Here is a 24,375-nt window from a genome sequence, read left to right as displayed (position 1 = left end):
TTTGTCTGATCAAAGGAAATATAAAAACCATAGCGCCTTCTAACAACTCGAGACCGCTGTTTCCACGCACAGCGAGATGCCTTCGGCACAGCTGGAGACATAGCAGAGGCAAGGATTTTCGCGACGAATTAATTAAACCCTCACTACTCTAGGAAGCACAAATAGCGACGAACCCTGATTGCTAAGCTTCAGGGTGCGATGTGAATGAAAATGAGCCCTTGTCTCCGCTCTTTCTAAGACCTGAAGAACAGACCCTGTTGCTGTTGTTGGAGTCCCTTCCCCATCTCGCGTCCCACCTCCTTTGCTCGCACACCCACCTGCGCGCAAATATTTACACATCGCCACACCAGAGAAATGCACACATGCACACACCTTTTCCTGCAAACACTCTCGCGCACGTCTTTCCGCGGCTGCCTGTGTCCTGTCTCTCACCCAGACACAGACACTTATACACGTAGGCCAGAAAAGCGCAACCCACGGTCCTGTGACTCCCTCCACGCAGGTCCTCGGAACACGCCGCCGCCGTTTACATTGAACCGATCGGCGAGCACAGACAAACCTACCAACAAGTCTACTGGCTGGAATTCATCTCCATGGCAACAAACATGGAAGGTGAGCCCATCCACCCCTGCTGCCTGTGAAGTAACTTTCTCCCCCTCCTCAGCATTCACCTACAGGGTTCCAGCGCCAGTCCTGAGGAGAAGGTGTCCTTATTCTCTTGGATTTCAGAGACAAGACAGCCGGGTGGGGGGCAGGGAAAGTCTGTAGGTTTGGGTGAGCTCAAATTCTGAAAAGGAAAGAATGCCTCTGCAGCTGCTGATGCTGTCAAAAAAAGAAAAAAAAAAGAAAGAAAGAAAATGTGTTGTGTATATACGGATTGCTGATGTTTCTCCCATGATGTCTTGTAGGAAGTTTCCATGCTTCCTGCAGCTTAATATGTAGAAGACAACCGGAGGCAACATAAGGTAGAATAATAACGATGGTCTAGTCATCTTTGGTGAGACAGGTTGAGAATTTCCAGATCAAGCTTACCAGTGCTTTGGAAGGAATGGTTGTCTGAGGAGCCACCCAAATATTCTCTTAAGGAAAATCTCTCAAGGTTGATGTCTTCGGGGCTTTGGGGGTAGATTCGTGAAGATCCCGAGGTTCTGGAACTCTAGGAATCCAGCATGCATGTGCTTCAGCATGATGAAGACATCTGGGTTTGTAATTTAAGGATTTCCTTTTGATTCCAACACATCCATTCCTAAACGATAGCTCTGTGAAGATATGGCCTCAATAATGCTTTCTGCTGTTCCTTAATTTAATAGACTTTAACAACCCTTGTATTTGATGCAGAGTCTGTTGTTTGTGTACAGACGGGCTCATTATTTTTTAAGCTAGAGGTTGCATGTCTCATTTCACGAAATGACAAGTATCTTCTCACTAAAGACTGTTGTCCAGTGGCTACTACTAGAATACTTTTTACCTTGAATATCCTATTGCACCCCAATTGTAACGATTTCAGATTTGATGTTGGTGATGCTAATACTAGATAAAATAAGCATGAGGGGAAAACCTGTTGATTTTTAAAAAGATATAGGATGCTCTTGTGTATTTTCAGGAGGTACCTACATTTTACCACTGACTTTCTGCAATTGCATGTTATTGTGTGCACATTGAATAACTGTTTGCAAAAAGCAAGTTTGATAGCTCCTAATCAGTAAATAGTTCACAAAGGAAAAAAAAAGCATTGCCTACTGCGTTCATTCATGGACATGAAAGGCTACATGCATAAGCAGGTATAAAGTGGCTCTCCTTGGTGGGTTACTCGCAGTGACATGATTGCAATAACTGAGCCCAGAGGCTTTGTTGGTGTTGTCGTCATCGTCAGTTTAACTACAAAGCAACTCCATGACATTGGGCCTTTTGATATCTACAGGTACTGCCGTGGCCCAATGCTATGACTCATCAGGACTTACAGAGCAAGCATGGCATTTGCCATTAGAGAAAAGATTATCTAACCATTAACTCCAGTAGCTGGAGTTCCTAGCAGTATTCTATCAGTAGTAGAAGTAGTATAAAAACACACTTTAATACTTCAGCCATTATATGGAGGCACTTTGACGTTTAAGCTGAGTGGTGTTCATGATGTTGTCCATTTTTGTGGTATATCATATTTAAAGTAAATTTTACCTGGATTCAAATTCCTTTTAAAAATTCACTTCTTCTTTTCACAGTTACGTTTTTCACACGGGCTTTTTATCAATTTGTAGTTTTGTTCCTTTGTAATCCATTTCTCTCATGTTGCATCCATTTTCTATTTGTCAGAGAACCTATTTCTCAGGTATTAAAATATTAATTTCCTTTTGAGGTAAGCCTCATAAGATCTATTCTACAGAACCAAATGAGTCTTTACTTCTCTCTCTCTCTCCCAATTGTGGAAAATGAAAATTTGTCTTTACTCCCTAGGTGAACATGATTTTGAAACCTTTTTCACCAGGAAGTAGTCAGTGCTGTAACTGAAGACCTCTGTTTGTTTATGATATGATTATTACCAATATTTTATAGAATGTACTCCACACCAATGGAAAGGCACATAGTTCAGAAAACTTGGTGATATGTTCTCAAAAACTTCAGACTTAGTATTGAAATGAGACAATGTACTCATTTTATATGTCAAATAATATAGGAAAGTTTGGGAAATTATTTGAAAAAGCTAGGCCTCAAATACCAGTGGTTTTGATGCTCTTGAGTCTGAAGGCTAACGTGCTTCTGTTTTTGTATTTATCTGCCTACGTATACAGCACTGCATCAATCAGCAGGCTTCTTTGGGCTTTGACTGTCTCCTTTTCAACTATGCTCCTATATGGCGCTTTGTTTAAAGATGAACATTAAAATCTAAGTTTTTCCTTTTAAGATATTAACAAAAACCAACCTTTCTCAATTCAATTGTTGTTTAAAAATGTAATCTACAGTTTTTTTTCAAACATGAAATGGATTGGCTTAGGTTTACTTTGAAAAATCAAATATCTGGTTAAGTCCTTCTTATTGAGAACAATTCATATTTGAATGCATTATCCTTCTACTCCTTTAATTTCCACAGAAGTAAAACTTGTTTTATTACCATCCAATTCTATCTCCTCTTTAGCCATTATACCAAAATTCCCTTCGATTTATTAGCCTTCTAGAACTTTCTATTATGGTGAAATAATTCTGATACCAGGCCTTGCTTGCCAGTACTTAATTTCCGTCCCACAGAATTAGACAGCTTTTCAATGGTCCATATGGAAACCTTGGCTTTCTTAGTTTTGTGTGCATTCCTACTATGGATCAATTCATGATCCTTACTTCTTGTAAGTCCACTGGGAGATCTTATTTTCCCTCTGCAAGAAGGGTATGTATTGTGGTTTATTGATAGTGGGTTTTTTCTTATGTTCAAATCCTGTCTGGTAATAGCAAACAGCATCTTGCTGGACTTACAAGAAAATTATCCTGGATCAGTCTAGAACAAGTCTATACTAGAAAACACTTTAGATGTCTGGACGTATCTACTGTCTTCTTCAGTGTTCTCTTTCAATAATGTCTCCTCCTCTTAACTTGAAGGCTGCAGATACTTCTATGTACTGTGGTCCCTCTATCTTGCATTTATTCATCTGCATCAGTTTTACTTGATAACCAAATCTAAAGTGTTCTTCCCACTAGGAACTTTCTGTTGCACAAAATTATCTGGGTTGACTCCTTACGTGAAAATCGTGAGTTTACAATACCCAAATTTACATTTACTTTGTAAATCTCTAATGTTGCTTATTTTTTGCTTAGGGAAAATGCTGTTTTTACATTTGTTGAAACTTAACAGAGTTGAGCTACCATTGATGGACCTTCTTTCAAGGCTCTCCACATTCCATCCTAGCTTTATGAAGAGCTTTCAAACCTACACTCTCTTCCTTATACTTATTCATACAAACCTTCATTGCTGCTCACACGAAGCATCGTTTTCCATTTCTTCTAAATATGTAGAAGTTAATAAAATTAACCCAATATGGCTGCTGAGGAGATAAAATATGTGCAAAGCACCATATAAGAGAAAGGCAGTAAATGTTGAACGTGGTTGCTTTTCTTTTTCAATACCCAAGTAGAAGACTGATTCGCTTGTATTTTATTTTGAACATGGCTCCTCTCCCTTGCTAGCTGGAAGCTCTTTGAGTAGAGAGGCCGCATCTCTTACCACGTGACAGCACCGCAGTAAATATTTTGAATATGCGTATGATGACTATCGATGAATTCATTTGGGTTTGACTGAGCCATAATGATGGTATTACCTTTCTGGACCTTTTGTTTCCATTCAAGTTAAGATTGTTTCTGCTTTTCAAGAAACCACTTCATATCTTCAACTTATATGGATTTTTGATGAATTTCCATTTGAATATTTATTTCATGCAAATTATCAAGCATTATCGCCCCAATTTTCAGTTAACATATTTCTCTCCTTCATTCTCAAATGCAAGACTTTTTTCTAAATGTGTCTATCAGATATTATGTTCAGGTTTCATCTCAGAACTTAAGTCATTAGAATTCTTTTGAATCTCAACACTGGGAGCTATATATAATTTCAGCCAAGTTTTATGTCAAATTTCGTAGGTCTCCAACCTAGTCATTGTTATGAAGCATGTAAGAATATATAGGTAAGGCTAGACCTTTGTGATCCTACCCTGCAGATTGTCTTCGTGACTGTAGAACCTGTAATTATTAGGATAGCTCAGTAACTGTGAATCTACACAAAACACCATAAGCCAGGCATATCTCACATACTCCTCACAAAGAGATTACAATAGAAGGTCCATGAACTGCCAAAGTCACTAAACCATGCTGTCCCACGTCCCTCATTCATCATATTAACAGCAAACTACTAAAAAAAAAAAAGGTGGAGTTAACTGTAGATATCTGAAGTTTTTCTCAAAGGCCTTTCTGTTAAGTCCTGACTCTTAGCTACAGCTACAGGGCTACTGGGAGACAGTGAAACCTTAGGAGGAGATGTACCTGTCAAAAGAAGTTAAGTCACTGTGGAGATGACCTTGAAAAGTACAGTGAGACACCCTGGTCCTTCTCTCCCTCCAACCACCAAGTGAACAGCCCTCCTGTGCCACATTCTAGAACCAAAATCAGGCTCACATGACCACAGCTGAACCTGTCAAAGCAGAGGGCCAGAATGAACTTTGATGTTTGCCTACAGTGGAAAGCAGAGTGGTGCAGCATCTCTCCCCGTGTTACCGTCAGTGCCTTCGGTGCCAACCATTGCTTACCCTGTGTCTTTTAGCTACACATCGCCAACACAGAATTTCCTCTTCCGCTCTTTGAAAAACAAAACGTTCGTCTGGACTCACAACTCTGGTAACACTCCCATGGTCAGTCATTTCTGAAAGAGTATCTCCACACTATAAAAGCCAGAGGAGGTTAAGGAGTCTTGTGTTTGTCATTTATGACTTTAAAATAATTCTGTCTGCCTCTTCCACAAGGCATACTGCTCAGTACGGCACATCGGTACCAAGTTCACCAAGGAAAAGGCTGACATATGTTAGTTTCTACTTTTTTTTTTTTCAATGAAAAAGTTGAGAAAATATTCTATGTTGACTTAAACTCCTTTAACCCTTTAGACTTTCTGACACCGCCCTAAAAGTTTTGGGTCACTTTCCAGCATGTGTTCAAATAGCACTGCATTTCATGTTATATTTTTAGTAATTGAGAGATTAAGTGCTACAAAGTAGGTTTGTTGTCATGGTAACCTTTTTCATTTAACAAGCAATTGTCTATCCACACACCATGCACATCCCTACTCCATTCAGAAGATTTTGAAGCGTTTCATAGCATCCTTCCTTACTAAGGCTGACAGCAAAGGATTCGATCAAGAAGATGGAGTACTACACCAGAAAATTTAAGCTAACTAAAAACAAACAAACAAACAAACAAACAAACGGGGATGGAGAGATGGCTCAAGGGTTAAGAACACTAGTTGTTCTTCCAGAGGTCCTGAGTTCAATTCCCAGCAACCACATGGTGGCTCGCAACCATCTCTAATAGGATCTAATGCCCTCTTCTGGCCTGCAAGGATACATACAGGCAGAATACTGTATACATCATAAATAAATAAATCTTTTTTTTATATTTATTTATTATGTATACAATATTCTGTCTCTGTGTATGCCTGCCGGCCAGAAGAGGGCACCAGACCTCATTACAGATGGTTGTGAGCCACCATGTGGTTGCTGGGAATTGAACTCAGGACCTCTGGAAGAGCAGGCAATGCTCTTAACCACTGAGCCATCTCCCTAGCCCCCATAAATAAATCTTTTAAAAAAATAAACAAACAACAAAAAAACAAACAGAGAACAAATATAAAATTGGCATCTGTGCTTTCTAGTACAGAAAAATGTCTATATAAGATAATTAAGATAGCACCTCCTGAGAAAACAAAGGGAAATTCACAGAGTTACTAGGAAAAATCCACATGCTCTCTCTCTGGACATAAAAACTCGTGTCTTTTTGAGAAGGCCACATTACATCAGTTTAACCAGAGAGAGCAGGAATGCTGGCAGAGCTGTTGAATCCTGTTGCTTATCTTCATGGTTAGTTTTTGAAAGCAAATGGAATTGCTCTTGTTCATGCCAACTACTAATAAATGAAATTTCAAGTTCTCTGAATATTGAAAGATTAGGTTAAAAAAAGAACTTTTTTCTTTAATGATTGTATCTACCAACGTATTTAACTTATTACAGTTCAGTACTTATTGAATAAAGATGATATGCCAGCTTAGAAAGTGTTTTTTTTTTTCTTATTAATTCATTAACTCACTTACGGTCCAAGAATCTAAGAACAAAGTGTTATATGGCATATGTTAGCTAAATTGTGTATGAAGGGCGGGGGCTTTTGTATCTCTGATGAGGAAGGCGTTTTGTTTTAATTTAGTAGAATTTTATGAGCTGTGTGTTTGATTGCTGTTTCTGAAAAATGTTTTTTTTGTTGTTGTTGTTGTTGCTTTGCTTGTTTAGTTGGTTGGTAGGTTTTACTAAGAATAACAAAGTCGCCAGGCGGTGGTGGCGCACGCCTTTAAGCCCAGCACTCAGGAGGCAGAGGCAAGCAGATGTCTGTGAGTTCGAGGCCAGCCTGGTCTACAAAAGCTAGTTCCAGGACAGGCTCCAAAGCTACAGAGAAACTCTGTCTTGAAAAACTGCTATTGAGTTAATTATTAGCCCAAGGGCAATTCAGTTGGCTTCTTCTGTGACCAGCTATGACACCTCACATATGTTTACTCTATGATGTTGTTAAAATATGTAACTATCTTTAGCTAATTTTATGACATCAATCTAATTAGGCCATTTTTACACGACGGCAAAATGAACAAATCATTAAACCTGCCCAGGCGTTTTAACATTTGTGAGGCTAATTGTTTTCAGCAACCAGACACGGAGGAAGAGTTTAGTGGCCTAAATGTTTATTAAGAAATGCCCTTGGGCTCCTAACCTGGAGATGGATGGAGGATAAAGCAGGTGTAGACAAAGCTGAGCTGTGATCTGCACCAAAACAACCTCAGCTGATACCCTGTGGAACTCCAGAGCTAGACCACATCTTCAGCATCTTCCCCTTTGAGTCAAGATGGTCAGAGTCACATCGCTCACTCAGTGAACAGCATCCTTCCCAGGGGGAGACACACCCGTGGTAGGGCAGCTCTCTGCAGCCCAGGCAACCCATGCAAGGGGAAAATAACAATTGCTGGGAATGCTGCCAGCTGCTAGGCAACAAGTCCTGCACTGTGGGTACACCACAGAGTCTGCAGTAAACCAATGTTATCGGCCCTTCTGTTTCCAGGGGTTTAGTTTTATTATCTTAACTTACGTGCACATGTGTGGATACATGCACATGAGTGATGCCTCCCTTAGAGACAGGCGCTGGATGTCTTGGAGCTGGAGTTACCTATGTTTATGAGTTGCTGCCTGATGTGGGAGCTGAGAACTGAATTTTGACACTCTGCAAGAGTAGGACCCATTCCTAACTGCTGAGCATGATTGGCTTCTCTACCCACACCCCTTTGCAAATGTTAAATGTAGCTCACAAGGACCATGAACTTGACAGCATTTTACAAATTCCAAAACAGAAAGTGTTGTTTGGTCCTGTATCCTATGCCTCCTACAGGGTAAATAACAAAAGAACTCGGCCTCTGGCAAGGTCATTCTGAGTTACTTATGTAAGCCTATAAAGGTAATTTTTTTTTAAACAGGCAAAGCACACTTTTACTTACTAGGACATTAAAATCAACATGTAGAAAGAATCTCCACAAAGGAATTTTAAAATGTTTTTCCCTTTTATTGAACAAAATGTCAACCAACCAATGCCAGAAGTAGGGAGTATGTCTGTCACCGGTAGTTTGAAGACTGAGCTCTTTTGTAAAAAAAAAAAAAAAAAAAAAAAAAAAACCAATAATAAAAACAAAACAAAACAAAAACAACTTTCATAAAATCAGTGTTTCTAAGTTTGAAAGTTATAAGCCTTATTACTCTCTCCACACATTCCCACCTATCCCTTGTTCTATCTCAGTGTTCTTTTTTTAAGTTTATTTTATTTTATATGTATGAGTGATTTGCACACCTATATGTTTGTGCACCATGGGCATGTCTGATGCCATCAGAGGCCAGAAGAGGGAGTCAGATCCCCTGGAACTGGAGTTATAGACATCTTGGAGCCACAATGTGTGTGCTGGGAATCAAACCTCCATCCTCTGCAAGAACAAGTGCTCTTAACCGCTGAGCCATCTCTCCAGCTCCCTCAGGTGCTTTCTGAAAACGGATAAGGAGCTCCGTTGTATTTAAAGCCAACTTTTTTAACATCTTAGCTGTAGTTTTAGAATATCAGTCATAGATAGGGGCATGAGAATGAGACTTGTTTAGAAGGACTAGGGAGTTGTCTTAAAGTTAGCTGAATCACAAAGAACACACAATTTTAATTTGGATTTTATGTTTATTTAGGGAAGTGGTTCTCAACCTTCCTCATGTTGCAACTCTTTAATACAGTTCTTCATATTGTGGTGACTCCAACTATAAGATTATTTTCATTATATAATTGTAATTTTGATACTGTTATGAATTATTGTAAATATCTGATGTTTCTGATGATCTCGGTGACTTCTGTGAAAGGGCTTTTGACCCTCCAAGGAGTCTCGACCCACAGGTTGAGAACCACTGGCTCAGAGGTTCAGAAAACGAATGTACATGGTTGGGAAGTAGCTAGTGCACACAGATATTGTGCTTAATCTCTTTGTAGTTGTGATGTTGGGGAGTGCCTCCACTCAGGCAATTTTCAAGACATAATTTAACCAGGTGTGGTGGCTCTTGCCTATAATCCCAGCATTCAGGAAAGCTGAGGCAGAGGGATGGCCGTGAGTTCTGGGACAGTCTGGACTATAGAGTGAGAATTTCTCTCTTGCGCGTGCATGCACACGCGCGCGCACGCGTACACACACGAAAGGAGTACATATAATAGATAAGATACTGTAAGCATGCAGCTATGAAAACAAGAGTTGAAACAAAAAGTCTATCCCGCTGTTTAAAGGATCAGGTTTTGTTTCAGATAAAATGGCCCTGGAGAGAGATCCTAAACACAAGGACCTTAAACCTCAGTAACAGCTTACACGCTTTGTGCTTGCGCTATGATCTCTACATGCAAAAATGCAGTGAAAATTCAGATCAAAAAAGCAGGGACCAGCGAATCAAAGGCGTTCAGTGTTAATCAGACGACTATCACTTTCATGCTTGCCTTTCTATTTCAGTGTGCTGGCATGGACTTCTGTGTCCATAGACAACTCCACCCTTAACTTCAGCGGAATAAGCGTCTCCAGTGCCAATTTCATTCTGGTCTATATCTGATACCTTCAAACACCTTTGATGAGTTAAGAGACCTTGAACATACCTGCTTTTATAATGTCTTGCCCAATGCTGCACAAGGAGGAAACTAAACTGGGTCCATTCTGTGTCTAGGCGGAGAACTGATTCCTGCAGGGACGCTGGAGAACCCCCACAATGCACCAGTGAAGGATGAGTAGCACCTACTGCGGCAATTCCTCAGCTAAGATGAGCGTCAACGAAGTCTCTGCCTTCTCCCTGACCCTGGAGCAAAAGACTGGCTTTGCCTTTGTGGGCATCCTGTGCATTTTCTTGGGGCTTCTTATTATCAGATGCTTCAAAATCCTATTAGACCCATATAGTAGCATGCCCTCTTCAACGTGGGAAGATGAAGTGGAGGAATTTGATAAAGGGACCTTTGAGTATGCCCTTGCCTGATGGCAGCCTAAGCTTCACGCTTTTTCTAGTTGCCGTTGGGACACATGGTAGACACGTTCGTAATTAGCTTGACTGTGCTGCTCTGAGAGGATCATTTCATTCACGAAATTCAATAAACATCTGTGATTGACCTATCTACCATGCTGGGTAAAATCCCGTGCTCTTCTTGGTCTCCCTCCATGGAGGTTTCTTTTTCCTTTTCTTTTCTTTCTTTCTTTTTGATTTTCGAGACAGGGTTTCTCCGTAGCTTTTGGTTCCTGTCCTGGAACTAGCTCTTGTAGACCAGGCTGGCCTCGAACTCACAGAGCTCCTCCTGCCTCTGCCTCCCGAGTGCTGGGATTAAAGGCATGTGCCACCACCGCCCGGCCTCCGCGGAGGTTTCTATGCAGAGAGCTGAACTGTGACTTCTGCCACCTCATTTCCTCCTCTAATATCTGTCCTTGCTGTCTGCTCCTTTCTGTATGCTACTGAGCTGGTCGGAGGCTTCAGCACATCAAGCCTTTGTAGCCTCTCCATGCACCACACTGGAGCCACAGCATAGCTCTTAGCGAACTCTGTGGTGTGTTACGCTTTTCTTAGAGAGACATGAACATACGTCTGCTCACCCCAGATAGAGAGCCAGTGATAGACTGGGGTTACTTGTAGGAATTATGGGTGAAAGGTCACTTCCAGGAGCAGAAATGACTCAGCAACAGCTTTCTCAGCAAAGGTCCACCTCAGTATGGGTGACAGCTCACAGAGCTGGAAACCAGGAGCTCGGGGCACAGCCTACACAGCTCCACAGGTAGGAGAGCTCCTCTTTAAGACAGCTCAGCTTGCTCGACAGTGCCTCTCGGCAGATTTTACTGCTTCTATAAGATTGGGGAAGACAGGAGCTAGGGTATCTGGTCAGTTTCCGAGACTTTCTGAAGCCTTTAGTTGGTTTATTCCCTAAACTTAGCAAACTTCGCTGGAGGGAGGAATGTTTTCCCTCCCCTTAGAACATTCCATGTCTCGAGGAACTTTCCTCCAAGATGGGGCCTTATCTCAGAGGAAATTGCTATACAACACTTGGGCTCAAAGGCCTCTGGGCCCCCAAAGGAAAGACTGTCATTTCTCAGACAGAGGTCATAGGTCGGAAAGTTCACAGTGGGGCAAAGTCAAAAAGCCAACACCCAAACCTTCCAGCTCTGCAGACATCTGAAGGTTCTTAGAATGCATGCCCAGCATTTTTCTGAGGCTTGAAGCTCTTCCACTGTAAAATGCTGTAGTCTAGAGTGCCCACCAGTCCTGCCTCACGGGGACACTGGCTGCACGAGAGAACTCCAACACTGCCCGGTAGGTGGGGCGAGCGCATGGAAGCGTGAACTCCAGTCAGCCAGCCGGCCCCGCCATCGCTAGAGCCACGCCTCCCTGAGCCAGTTGTCTAATCTCTGTGGACTCCAAGGGAGAGACAACCAGAGGGATGGAATGACCCTTTAAACTAACAGCCTAAAAATGCCGCACGCGTCCCTGGAAAGCCAGAGAGCCAAGATGAGGTTTGACGATGCACAGTTTTCTAGGTCAGGAGTCAGGGTTCTGATATTGGCCCACGCAACAACTAGCTTCATCTAGCTTTATAACCCAGAAAGTGATCTCAGGGTAGACAGCTTTCCACATCTGTGAAACTAGGATGAGAAATCCATCCTGTGTCACTAAGGGATCCTGGCAAGAGGATAGAGATGTAAAGGATAGAAAAGCACTTGGGAAACCATGGAACATGTAAAAACACCATAATCTCTATCTGTCTCCGTACTGCTCCAACCCAGCACTGAGTTACATGTGCCTCTGCCACACCTGAGTTCTACATGGGTGTTGGGGATCTGAATTCAGGTGCCTTTGCTTGCAAGGCAGGCACTTTTCCCACTGAACCAACACCCTGGCCTCTACAACTTTTTTTAAAAAATTTTATTTATTTATTTATTATTTATTTATTTATTTTTACCGAAACTTCCATTCAAGTCTGTGGCATTCCAAAACAGCAGCCACAGAGAGATTCCCGATAGAGATTTTTGTTGTTGTTTAGATGTTTTCTCTCCTAGTGGAATTTTAAAACCTATGTGTTGGTTGTGGTCAAGCCTTCACATCAAGGAGGCTCTTGGTGCCCCAGCTGGTACAAAGATACCTCACATCCTATTGATAATCTGGCCCAAGAATAATTCAGTAAGTTGGGCTCGACTGATCTGGCTGAAAGGTATCTGTGCCCGAACACCGGGCATCATTTTTGTAACATGGGCTTCTGAAGGGCTCTCTAAGATTCATGGCCAACTTCATGCAGAGGTTCCGTTTGTTCCAGAGACATCATTCACTAAGACTTTCCATTTCACAAGATCAAACTTTTATTTCAAAAAAAGAAAAAGGAGAGAGAGGCAGAAAAGAAGGAAAGAAAGAGAGGGAGGAAAAAGGGGGAGGGAAAGAGAGAAAGGAAGGAAGGAAGGGAAAAAGGAAGAAAGGAAGGAAGAACGGAGGGAGAGAGGAAGGAAAGAATGAAGAGAGGAAAGAAGGAAGGAAGGGAAGGAGGGAGGGAGGGAGGGAGGGAGGGAGGGAGGGAGGGAGGGAGGGAGGGAAGGAAGGAAGGTAGGTAAGCCAGACACATTCATAAAGAACGCACCATTTCACCATTTCGGGGCGTCAGCTCCCAGCACACTGCCATTCCCAGTCTCACTAGGAAGAGACTGCACTGACAGAAAGTGCTTGACCGGTGGCTTTTGTTTTTATTTTATTGGTACATCTTAGTCTTTTGTGAAGATGGGGGAAGGAGAATGGTCATCATCTGTATTTTCAGAGTGAGAAGTGATAACTATAAATGGGCTGGTTAGAGTTGGGATAGAACATGGAAACTTCAAGGAATGTTAATGTTCCTACAAATAGGCAGCCAACATCATACCCAGATCAGCCCCAATGCCACACACACTCCAGAGCCTGTTGGGGAGAACAGGAGGACAGGTAGCGTACCCCGGACAGCATGTTCTGGTTTCTGACCTACCTACCGCAAAGGCTTCGATGAAGCTCACATCCAAGGCTGACTTGATGGATGGTGTCACTTCGTCCATATCCCCCAAACATCCCTCAGCCACTCTAGGACAAAGGCCATTGTTTCCAGGTCTGAGATAACAGCCTCGAATGAAAGTCTCTACTTGATGGAAGACCGAGAGTGAAACTAATTCATCCGCACTGGAGTCAGACAAACATGCAGCAGGAAGCAGAGACTGGCTTCAGAGGCACTCGGCCTCTGGTGGAGGAAAAAGACTAAAGAAGGAATAAGGCAAGGGAGTCCCGACGGCGCGTGAGGGCTGCGTAATGTCAATCATCCTGGTATAGGGAATGGAACTTGCTTGGGGTCCCAGTATCATCTTGGCAGTGTTCTGATCTATTAAGTCAGTAGCCTAGCCGCCCCCCCCCCATCCCCTACTGAATCTGACATCCGACAGCTTCCTAAGCTGAGTCCTTCTTCTACGTGACATGTGGAATCCTCACTCGGTGAATAATTCTCCTCTATCAGAGCGGTCCTTATGAAGATGAGGGCTGACAAATGCTCAGGGGGTAAAGGCACTTGCTGCCAGGCCAAACACGTGATTTTGAACCCTGGGACAAACGTAGCAAAAGAAGAGCACCGACTCCCTGAAGTTGTCCCCTGCTCTCCATACATACCACATATGTGTGAGCACACACCCACACAGAAACAAACAATTGTAAAAACAGGAATTCAGATTGGGTACGACATTAGCCTGAGTACCTGGCTAAGAGCTTCGAAGGGGTTGTCCTTTGGCTTCTGCCTGTCCCTTTGAACAATACTGTGTCTGGTTATCAACTTACCCTTTCCTTTATTTTAATAAGTAGATTCCTATCCCTGTCTTTAATGGTTGGTCTCAGAATCAGGGGTGGAAATAAAAATAAGTCACAAACCAATAATAAATATTGATAAAATAGTACAAACAAGGACTATGTACAAACTGGTGCTGTTTAAACATAAACGTGAATTAGCTCATTTAATCCTCACAATAACTCAGCAAGCTACAGGCCATTGTTGTCTGCATCCACGTTTGCATGTGAGAACATTAAAGCACACACAGTGAATGAGTCTCCTGAATTCATCCAGACAGGAAGTAGCAGGGACCAGAGTTGAAATCAAGCATTCTTCAATCACTGCTCACACTTAACCACTATGTCACACCACAGCAGAGCCACCGAGCCAACTGGAAATCACCTGCATGGTTTCTTATTAGACACAGAGGACTCATTCAATCATCCTGATTGAAAACCAATGACAGAACCTGCACAGAATTGTGTGCTGTCTTGATCACCAGCTCTCATTTTGGAGTAGAAACTTCTTTTGTGAAAACTCAAAAATTAGATATGATTAAAAAAAATTGACCCTCCATGCAGAGACAGAAAAGTCATACCACTAGGAAGTATACTCAGTCACCAGGAAATGTACCCAGCCCCTGGGAAGTGTACCAATAACTGGGAAGTGCATCCAGCCCCTGAGAAGTGTACCCAGCCACTGGGAAGTGTGTCCAGCCCCTGGGAATGTACCCAGCCACTGGGAAGTGTGTCCAGCCACTGGGAGTATACCCAGCCCCTGGGAAGTGTGTCCAGCCACTGGGAAGTGTGTCCAGCCCTTGGGAGTGTACCCAGCCACTGGGAAGTGTGTCCAGCCCCTGGGAAGCATATCCCCTTCCACTTGAGCAGTTTAAAGTAGTTTTCTCACTAGGTAGAAATCTTTTCAATAACTAACTAATGCTATTCTCAAACCGTTCACTGCCTATGCAGAGAAGAGGCAAGGTGAGTAAGCTAAAATGACTTAATTAAACATTTTCTAACTGCAAAGTATTGAAACCATCTTTTGAGGGATAATATTTTGGCTCCTATGCTGAGCAATAAAAGGTCACCAGGTCTCATCAAAAACAGGATAATGAGCTAGGCCTGGTGGCGAAGGCTTGCTTCCAGCTACTTGGGAAGCTGAGGCAAGAGGAGGGCAAGTTCAAGGATGCCCGGAGTACAGAGTGAACTCTGGGCCAGCCTAGACAATTAGCAAGAACCTGCCTCAAAATAAAACATCTAGAAATGGGGGTGGGAGGCTCAGTGGTGGAGTGCTTACTTAGCATATATGAGGTCCTGGGTTCAATTCTTATGGCAAGAAAGAGAGACAGAGACAGAGACAGACAGAGATAGAGAGAGACAGAGACAGACAGAGAGACACAGAGAGAGACAGAGAGACAGACCGACAGAGACACAGACACAGACAGAGAAAGAAAGGCAGACCGTGGGACTAAATTCATCTACTACCAAACAACTGAAACAATATTTTTGAGGGATTCACTGTTGAGCAATCTGTGAATTAAAGAAGCTTTATTTTGTTTACTGTCTGAAAGGATTAATGATTTACTACGAGTTACTAGTTGATGTGGTACTCACGGTTCCCCAGGGCTAGTGACTGGCAGGGCTTCTCCCAGCACTCCAGGCCAATGACTGAAAAGTCATCTCTTTCAAGAAGTTTTTGACCAATGAGGAGAAGCCTAAGCTTGTGGGCTGAAAGCTAAGGCTCCATATATGCGCGTGTGCCATGCTGAAGTGGCTTGCACTCCTCAGAAGGCGGCTGCCAGATGGGAAGGTAAGCATGTGGGCTGGGCAAGAGCTTCCCTTCATAACATGGCAAAAAGCGGACCCCGAGGACTGGGCTGGAGGTGTCCGGGACCGAGCAGTGTTAAATGGTCTACAAAGCTAAGGGATATGAGCTTCACTGGTCATTTCACCAGGAAAGGTTATTTATGAGTTTAAGTTATATGTGGGTGGGTTTTTTTTCTTAATTCAGAGAAATCCCTTAAAGCACTGCTTGAGAGTTTTTGTTTATATCGTTCTCATTTTTTTCTACCTTTCTTTGAAAAAAAATCAAAGTTTAAGGTATCTGCAAAGAAATATCACTCTAGAGACGGTATTTACCTTTGGCACATCACTGTAGAATCATGGAAATTATTGTGTGGCCTATTGAACTCACAAAATATTTCATTAAAAAGAGCGAGTAGAATGTAAGCCTTTAGTGAGAGCTCTAATTTATTTTCATATCCCAAACACTCATTTCGTAAGGCTTCCTTAATGGCATTTATAAAAAGCACAAATACGCGCGCAAGCAAAACGCTTCAAAGGCTACTAAAAATTCTGAAATTTCGCAATCACCTTTGCCGGCTTCATTTTTTAAAATTTTCATTCTGAAATGTAACTTTTTACTTGTTACACATGTGAAGGTCTTTCTGAGACACATTTATCATTGACGATGTGTGGATTTTTGTAACAAACAACACACTTTTCAGCATTTTCAGGTTTCCTGTTTCGTGTATCAGCCAGTGTATAATGCTATCAAGGTAAAAGACTTTGCAGTCTCGGCATTTAGCCGGTCCGTGAAGGCTCCTACTATTCCTGATTGCTAGGAAGCTTTCTAAAAGCCCCAGTGGCTTCCAAGCAAACACGACAAACAGTCACATGCTAGTGACTTCATCGGAAGTTCTGTTTGCAGAAACCAGTCCCTGGTTATTTGTTAGGATTTCGTTGCTCAGGTAGCAAGGATTCCTCAACAGGTCATTTTAGTGAAACAAAGTTAAAGTTGTGGATCTTATGGAAGTTAAGTGCACCTTAAACCACAGCCCTTCTTAAATAGGTTTGCAGCATTGCCTGAAACAAATTGAATTTTCTTTCTTAATAACAGCCTTGAAGATCATTCTGAAGATTAAATGGGAGACAATATACCAACGATCCAGCAGGAATCTAATTATTGGGTCATCCAGGGCCAAAGCTGAGCCCTCCGTCCTGTAAACACACTCTTGTCTGCTTTGAAGCAGAAATACAGAGTTAAAAAAAAAATACCTAAAATAGGTAGTTCCAAAGTAGATTCTAGGAGATGTCAGTGAACACCCCTTCCAGCTCAGTACCCACTGGTGCCAGCCGTTTTCAAGTTCATGTCGTAAACGAGAGCCGTGGCAGCGGCGCAGCCATGAGCGACAGCACGGACCCCCCACATTATGAAGAGACCTCGTTCGGAGACGAAGCCCAAAACAGACTGAGAATCAGCTTTCGGCCTGGGAATCAGGAGAGCTACGACAATTTCATCCAAAATGGAGACGCTGCTAAAACAGACACCACCTTTCACGCCTACGACTCTCACACAAACACGTATTACCTACAAACCTTTGGCCACAACACCATGGACGCTGTCCCCAAGATTGAGTACTATCGCAACACGGGCAGCGTGAGCGGGCCCAAGGTCAATCGGCCCAGCCTTCTGGAGATCCACGAGCAGCTGGCCAAGGTAAGCTTGAAGGGCATGCTAAGTGCCCTTCCCCAGCATTCCCTCGCGGTAAGAACACTGTACACTCGGTGCTCCAATAGAGAGGGCTGGTGCGTGCCAGCCGTCTTCCTCACACAGCTGTCTCTAGTTCCCAAGAAACAGAAAAGGTCCAGGTGCTTCACAAATGGTTGCTGACTTGGGAGAGAAGTGCAGACTGAACTCGGAAAGCGAGGCAATGTTTCCTATGGTGTGTGTAATAAGGTTCCTCAAGTCCCAAACGGCTGAACATGCCGCCCTGAGTTCTAAGCCGCTTCCACCTTAGTGCTAACAACTCCACAGCCATTCTTAAACAAACCGCTGTGCTTTCATAGTTCATATTGTGGCAGCCACCCTGTGGCGGAGGCTGAGTGACGACTACTTTTCCTATTCTTTAAGGAAAGAGCAAAAATACATAAGATTCAGCCTTGTGTGCCTTTGCCGGAGGCTCTCGGCTCTTCTAGATTTAAGCTCAGAAGCACGGTGGCCAGACTTCCTATTTAAAGAATGCACAAGGGGTTCAAAGTCCCTGGAAGACTCTAAAGCTGTGTACATCATTTAGAAGCTTAGATTTCTTCTGTGACTTCCTCCAATATTTGTTGACAGGCTATCTTCCTGCCTTTCTGGCCGTTTGTAATGAACATCACTGGTATTTGATTTTTGGTTTTTGGTTTGGTTTGCGTGGCCCTCCACATGTGTGCCTATTTGTATATGTGCCTGTCTGCATGTGTGCCTGTTTGCATGGGCTTGCACTCGTGTGTGCAGGTGTATGTGGAAGTCTGCGGCTGGTGTTGGATATGGTCCAATTCTCTTCCTAGAACCCAGAGTTTGACGACTCAGGTAGCTTAGCTAGCTTCCTCTGTAGATCTCCTGTCTCTACTTCCTCGGTGCTGAAATTACAGGTGGGACAGACACCATCCCAGGCCCTTTCCATGAGTGTGGAGATTCAAACTCAGGCCCTCACACTTCCCAGCAAGTGCCTTGCCACTGAGCCATCTCCCAACCCCTGAATATCACTTTGTGGAATATGGTTACAATCTAGGAGGAGAATTGGATATTATATCTTCTAATATAGTTTATTTACTCACACCCAAGCTTCCAGGAAAACAGAACATGAACAATTTATTCCATAATCATTCATTTGTTCATTCTGGTTCTGAAATGTTAAACAGGCTAGGCATGGTGGTTCAGACCACCTCAGCACTCAGGAGACAGTTAGTAGTTAGCCTGGTCTATAGAGTGAGTTTCTGGACAACCAGGGCTGCACAGAAAAACTTGGTCTTGAAAAAAAAGAAAGAAGGAAAGAAGAAAAGGGGGAAAAGTTATAGTCTCCAATCATCCCTTCCCCCACTCAGGGTGGGTTCTGTCAGGATGATTCTGGAAGAGGCACTGGCTCTTTTCTTACTTTCTTCTCACCTTCTTCCCAGAGGAAAGTCATCTCCAAAATTTACTCTCTGGGCTGTCAGGGGCCCAACTCCATATTAGGATTTCCAGAGGGAGATTCCATGCTCCCACTGTGTTCTCCTCCCCATGAGCCTTCTCCTCTGTCCTCTGTGCTGTATCTGTGACGATCTGCCAACTTTAGGCTTTCTCTGAGCTACCTGGTGCTATAATAATAATAATAATAACAACAACAACAACATTGTGGCTATTCAGATACATTATCAGTTTCCATGGAGATTTTTTAAGGAAGGTCATTTGATATTTTAGGTAAGCTGCTTGTCCGTTTCTTCCTCTAAATGAGGGGGTAGGGGAGAATGGCCGGGGACAGGAAAGGGGGAGAGAAAAGAAACAGCAGGCCAACAGGAGGGCATGGTGCTCCCAAGTTGTGGAAGGAGCAGAAGGAGGAGTTAAACAATACACGGAGCTTCCAATTGTCTGAAGAAGTAAAAAGAACCAAAACTGTCCAGAAAAAGACATAAAATTCTACCCCACCAAGTCCTGTACGCTACACATAACTTGTTTTTTTTTAAGTTATTTATTTATTTATTAAAGATTTCTGTCTCTTCCCCACCGCCACCTCCCATTTCCCTCCCCCTCCCCCAATCAAGTCCCCCTCCCTCGTCAGCCCAAAGAGCAATCAGGGTTCCCTGCCCTGTGGGAAGTCCAAGGACCACCCACCTCCATCCAGGTCTAGTAAGGTGAGCATCCAAACTGCCTAGGCTCCCACAAAACCAATAGGTGCAGTAGGATCAAAAACCCATTGCCATTTTTCTTGAGGTCTCAGTAGTCCTCATTGTCCGCTTTGTTCAGCTAGACCGGTTTTAACCCAGGCTTTTTCAGACCCAGGCCAGCTGGCCTTGGTGAGTTCCCGATAGAACATCCCCATTGTCTCAGTGTGTGGGTGCACCCCTCGCGGTCCTGAGTTCCTTGCTCGTGCTCTCTCTCCTTCTGCTCCTGATTTGGACCTTGAGATTTCAGTCCGGTGCTCCAAGCTACACATAACTTGTAAAGCTGCCCCCTTCAATATTAAAATTCCATCCATTCCCACAATTTACAATGAAGAAAAATAATACCTCATTAAGAAGAAACTAGAAGCAGGGCCTGGTAGGTAGTTCAGGCCAGCAATCCCGGCTATGCCTGGAACCTGATTTCCAAGTCAGCAAATGACTTGACAAAGATTGGCCTAATAGGTAAAATGAGGGTGGAGATTAGGGTTTATGGACCTTAATGTCTTCATTGCAGAATGAGATCAAAGCCAGCTAGGGCAACTTTGTAAGACCCTCTCTCAGAATTAAAGTTCGAATTTAAAACAAGATTAAGCAAACAAATGATATCTCATTATGGGCGCACTTGCCCAGAATGTACGAAACTATGGGTGCAGTCCCTAGCACTGTTAACGGGCTGCAGTGGAGTAGGAGGAAAGCTGCTCTTAGGACAGACATTAAGAAGAGAAAGGTAGATTATGAGTAAGTAGGGCCTAGCTTATGAAGGTCTTGAAGTTTAGGGGATAAACTCAGAAGCACTGGTTTCTCAGTATGCCATCTCAAGGGCCACGCAGAACGCTGGAACTGCCTTTGACACAGCACGTTGGAAAGCTTTGTGGACTGGCGTATCAGTTTTTGAACAGATGGAATAAGACCAAGGCTTTTACATTGTTCTGGGCTCTGCTCTCTTCCCCACACCGTCGACCTTGGCCCCCTCTCCACATCAAAGAATGCACAGTGATCGCTTGGCGTCTGAGGAGGATTGTACTTTGTTTCCAGTTCCCCTCAGAACACGTGTGATTGGAGCTGCATTCATTTTTTTTTAGTATTGGGGGAGGAAAGACTTGTCCAAAATTGCCTTCCTTTCTCTTTAAATGCACTGTATTTTTCTCTTCGACGAATCTGCAATACACAAGGAGAAATCTTGGGGAATGGATGGTCATTCCAGAAAGTTAAAAATGCATTTATGAACAGTTAAGGATTGTCATTTAGGGAAACAGAGTGTAAACAGGAAAATTAAACTCAGATTGAGACAAAAAGAAAAAACAGCTACAGGCAAGATGTCATCACAAAGCTTTTCATCTTTGACACCGGCCAGCAGCATCCAGATGTCCGTGAGCCCCCTAGGCAGAGCTTAGAACCCTTGAGGTGCCCACGAGCCCCTTCTCAAGTCAGTTCAGTATTCGAATGAGACATTGAATTTGCTGTTCTTCCGGCATACAAAGAAAGCATTTATCGAAGAGTGAAACCAAGATTTGCTTGACCACATAAAAGGTGATTTTGCCTTTAACTACTTCTAGATAATATTTTTTTTAAAAAAAAAAAATCTTGGATGTGTTCTCATTTTAACTTCTTAAGAAAGCAAAGAGTAGCTTGCTGGAGGATGTGCCCTGGATTAATTCATGACAAAATTAGACTCCACCTGTAGTTTACAAGATACTTTTGCTCCTATATTATAGTGAGCCAAGAAAACAGCATCATCCTTGTGAATTTACTGTTAAACATTAGTCACAGAAGGAGATATACATTTGAGGTCACTGGCTCTATATCCTTGGTATAAATGTACTTAAAACTTCAAAACACTAGCAAGTTCCATTTTTCTATGAAAAGAGACATTGACTTTGCTTTTGAACAGTTTAGGAAATTATTGCTGTACTAACTTCCATGTCTGGTGGTTTACCTGCCCTGCCTGTAGACTGTTCTTTTTGTATCGTGCTCCACAGTCCAAGTGACAGACTCGAAAGCCATGAAACCGTGAGCAGGATTAGCATCCACCAGGAAATAAAAAGCTTCTTTTGATGGATAATTTTAAATATGCAATTTATTTTTTTATCCTGCCTTATTGTTTTGAGGATGGTTTTCTTGTTTGGCTTATTGTTGTTTTCAGTTGTTCTTGCTCTCATTCTCCAAATCTAAGGGCCAGCGTCATCACTTAAAACTTCAAGAGCACGGCAGTCGCCTAGGTTTTCCTCATCAGGTTTTACCAGAAAGCATAGGCTTTATTCCCAAAACTACATCCAAAAAGACAAGTGGCTAAGGCTTTCTCACATGACCCCCAGCCACGGAATGGTGACTAACTAATGGGGATTATAAAGGTGGCTTCTTGAACTAAATTGAAGAAGTGAATTCTCTAACCAAACAATCCCTTCAACATTCTTATTAGCACACCTGTAACGCCTATGCTTTTAAAGACTGTACGTTTTAGTCATGGGAAGTAAAAGCTGTGGCTGGGAGATATCTCCAGGTGGAAAATACTTTGCAGCATTGCTTGGTGCGGACGCACAGGGCAAGAGAGAGAGGTGGAAACAGGAGACTGCCTCTCCAGGAGCTCTGGGGCCACTCAGCCTGGCATACACATCAGCAAACAGCCAAGAAACCCGGTTGCAATCAAGATGGAAGGCAAGGACCAACCATCGTGGTTGTCCTCTGACCTTCACACACATACCATAATACATTCATGCCTGCACTCATACAAACACAAACACACATGTACACACGTAATTCACAGAACAAACGCATACATCCTATATGCTCATTCACGCACGTCAGAAACACAGACACGTGATACCCAACACGTACAAATAAAAGTAAAAGCTACAGGTGACTGTTAGCTGCCTTATGTGTCTGGAAGTCATAAAAAGTAAAACACTTTTACTTGGTGTGTGAAAAGCACCTGATGCTTTTATCAGAAATATATTATACTGTGTGGGCCTCTATTTAGCTAGCCCATACGTGACCCATGACTACTGAGTGCTGGAAATGAGGCTAGTCTAAGGCAAGATGTGTTGTCAATGGAAAATACACATTGGATTTTAAACATTTAGCATGGAAAATACTTATATAAAGGCTTCCTGATACTTTATGCTGACTATAAATTTGAATGGTAATATTTTGTACAAACCCAACTAAGTAAAGCACAATCTAAAATTCCTTGTGATTCCAGTCCCTTCTCCAAAGTGAGGGACCATGACTGCCAACACACATTTACATTACAAATATCTGTAATTCAGTTTCCTAAAGGAATTTTAAAATTTGATTACCATTTCCCCTTTCAAAGCAGCTACTAGGGACCGAGAAAAAACACAATAGCAAAGCATGGGCTTAGCATGAACTAGACGAGACGTTCTCAATCTGTGGGTTGCAACCCCTTTGGGGGCGAATGACCTTATCACAGATGTCACCTAAGACTGTTAGAAAACACGAATATTTACATTATAATTCATAGCAGTGACAAGATTACAGTTATGAAGTAGCAACGAATATGATTTTATGTTTGGATGAGGTTGGGAGGGAAGAAAGGACGTGACTTGAGATTCATTCTCTTTCTCTCCCTTTTTAAATGTGCCCTGCACAAAGGGAACAATGAAAAATGGATAAGAAACAAAGACTAAATAAAATACCTGAAATTATTCAGATATATACAGAAGAAAAATTAGAGAATGAGAGCTATTCTTAATTTGAAATAAACATATTTTCTCCACGTTGTATTCAAGGGCTATCATACAAAAAAAAAGAAAAAAAGAAAGAAAGTTTTTGAAAACTGGCCACAGAGATAAAATCATATACTAATTTTTTTCAAAAATTATTTATGTATAGTTCTTTTTGTTTCTACTGAGGAATCTTGCAGAAGACAGGAAGGAAGGATTGTAGGAGCCAGAGGGGTTGAGATACCAGTAGAAAAAGGCCTATAGAATCAACTAAGCAGGGCTCATAGAGGCTCACAGAGACTGAAACGGTAAACATGGAGCCTGCATGGGTCTGCCCTAGGTCCCCTGTATATATGTTATGATTTTTCAGCTTGGTGTTTTGTGGGACTCATAATGGTTGGAGTGGGAATATCTCTGACTCTTTGGCCTGCTCCCGGGACCCTTTTTCTCCTACGGGTTGTCTCATCCAGCCGTGATGTGAGGGTTTGTGCTTAGTCCTTATCTTGTTATGCTGTGTTTGGTTGATATCCTTGGGAGGCCTGCTTCTTTCTGAAGGGAAATGGAGGAGCAATGCATCTGGGAAAGGGAGGAGGTGGAAGGGGGTAGGAACCAAGAGGAGGAGTGGAGAGAGGGGAAACTGCAGTCGGGGTGTATTGAAAACAAAACAATAAATTAAATTAGATTGTTTTAGAAAAAAAATTCCTTTTGGGATTAGAGAAATAGCTTAGCTGTTTAGGGAATTTGTTTGTCTCTGCAGAGAACATGGATTCTGTTTTCTGTACCCGCATGGTTGCTCACAACCATCCATAACTCCAATTCTAAGAGATCTGAGGTCCATTCTGATCTCAGTACACAACAAACACACACATGGTATGCAC

General features: G+C 42.6%; 2 protein-coding genes across 4 annotated transcripts in view; both read left to right on the top strand.

Annotated features, from left to right (window-relative positions):
• The first annotated feature begins 239 nt into the window (after positions 1-239).
• Ctxn2 (cortexin 2) lies at positions 240-10,448 on the top strand. 2 transcript variants are annotated; one of them, XM_050134270.1, is made up of 2 exons: positions 240-612; positions 9,797-9,954. In XM_050134270.1, the coding sequence occupies exons 1-2, from the start codon at positions 355-357 to the stop codon at positions 9,839-9,841; spliced, it is 303 nt and encodes a 100-aa protein (XP_049990227.1). In that variant the 5' UTR covers positions 240-354; the 3' UTR covers positions 9,842-9,954. The 2 variants fall into 2 exon arrangements, with proteins under 2 accessions (XP_049990227.1, XP_049990228.1); XM_050134271.1 differs by lacking the exon at positions 9,797-9,954 and adding an exon at positions 10,005-10,448 and having other exon boundaries at positions 289-612.
• Positions 10,449-15,817: 5,369 nt separating this feature from the next.
• The window catches only part of Slc12a1 (solute carrier family 12 member 1), a 78,162-nt gene continuing 69,604 nt past the window's right edge, over positions 15,818-24,375 (top strand). For both annotated transcript variants that reach the window (XM_050134455.1, XM_050134454.1), the window contains exons 1-2: positions 15,818-15,939; positions 17,029-17,628. In XM_050134455.1, coding sequence (XP_049990412.1) covers positions 17,221-17,628 — 408 coding nt within the window. In that variant the 5' untranslated portion in view covers positions 15,818-15,939; positions 17,029-17,220. The remainder of the gene's footprint in view (positions 15,940-17,028; positions 17,629-24,375) is intronic.

The sequence above is a fragment of the Alexandromys fortis genome, unplaced genomic scaffold (genome assembly GCF_014885135.2).
Source record: "Alexandromys fortis isolate MF-2015 unplaced genomic scaffold, M_Fortis_MF-2015_v1.1 scaffold_6, whole genome shotgun sequence".
NCBI lineage: Eukaryota > Metazoa > Chordata > Mammalia > Rodentia > Cricetidae > Alexandromys > Alexandromys fortis.
The sequence above is the reverse complement of the archived record's forward strand: the minus strand, read 5'-3'. Positions and strand labels throughout refer to the sequence as shown.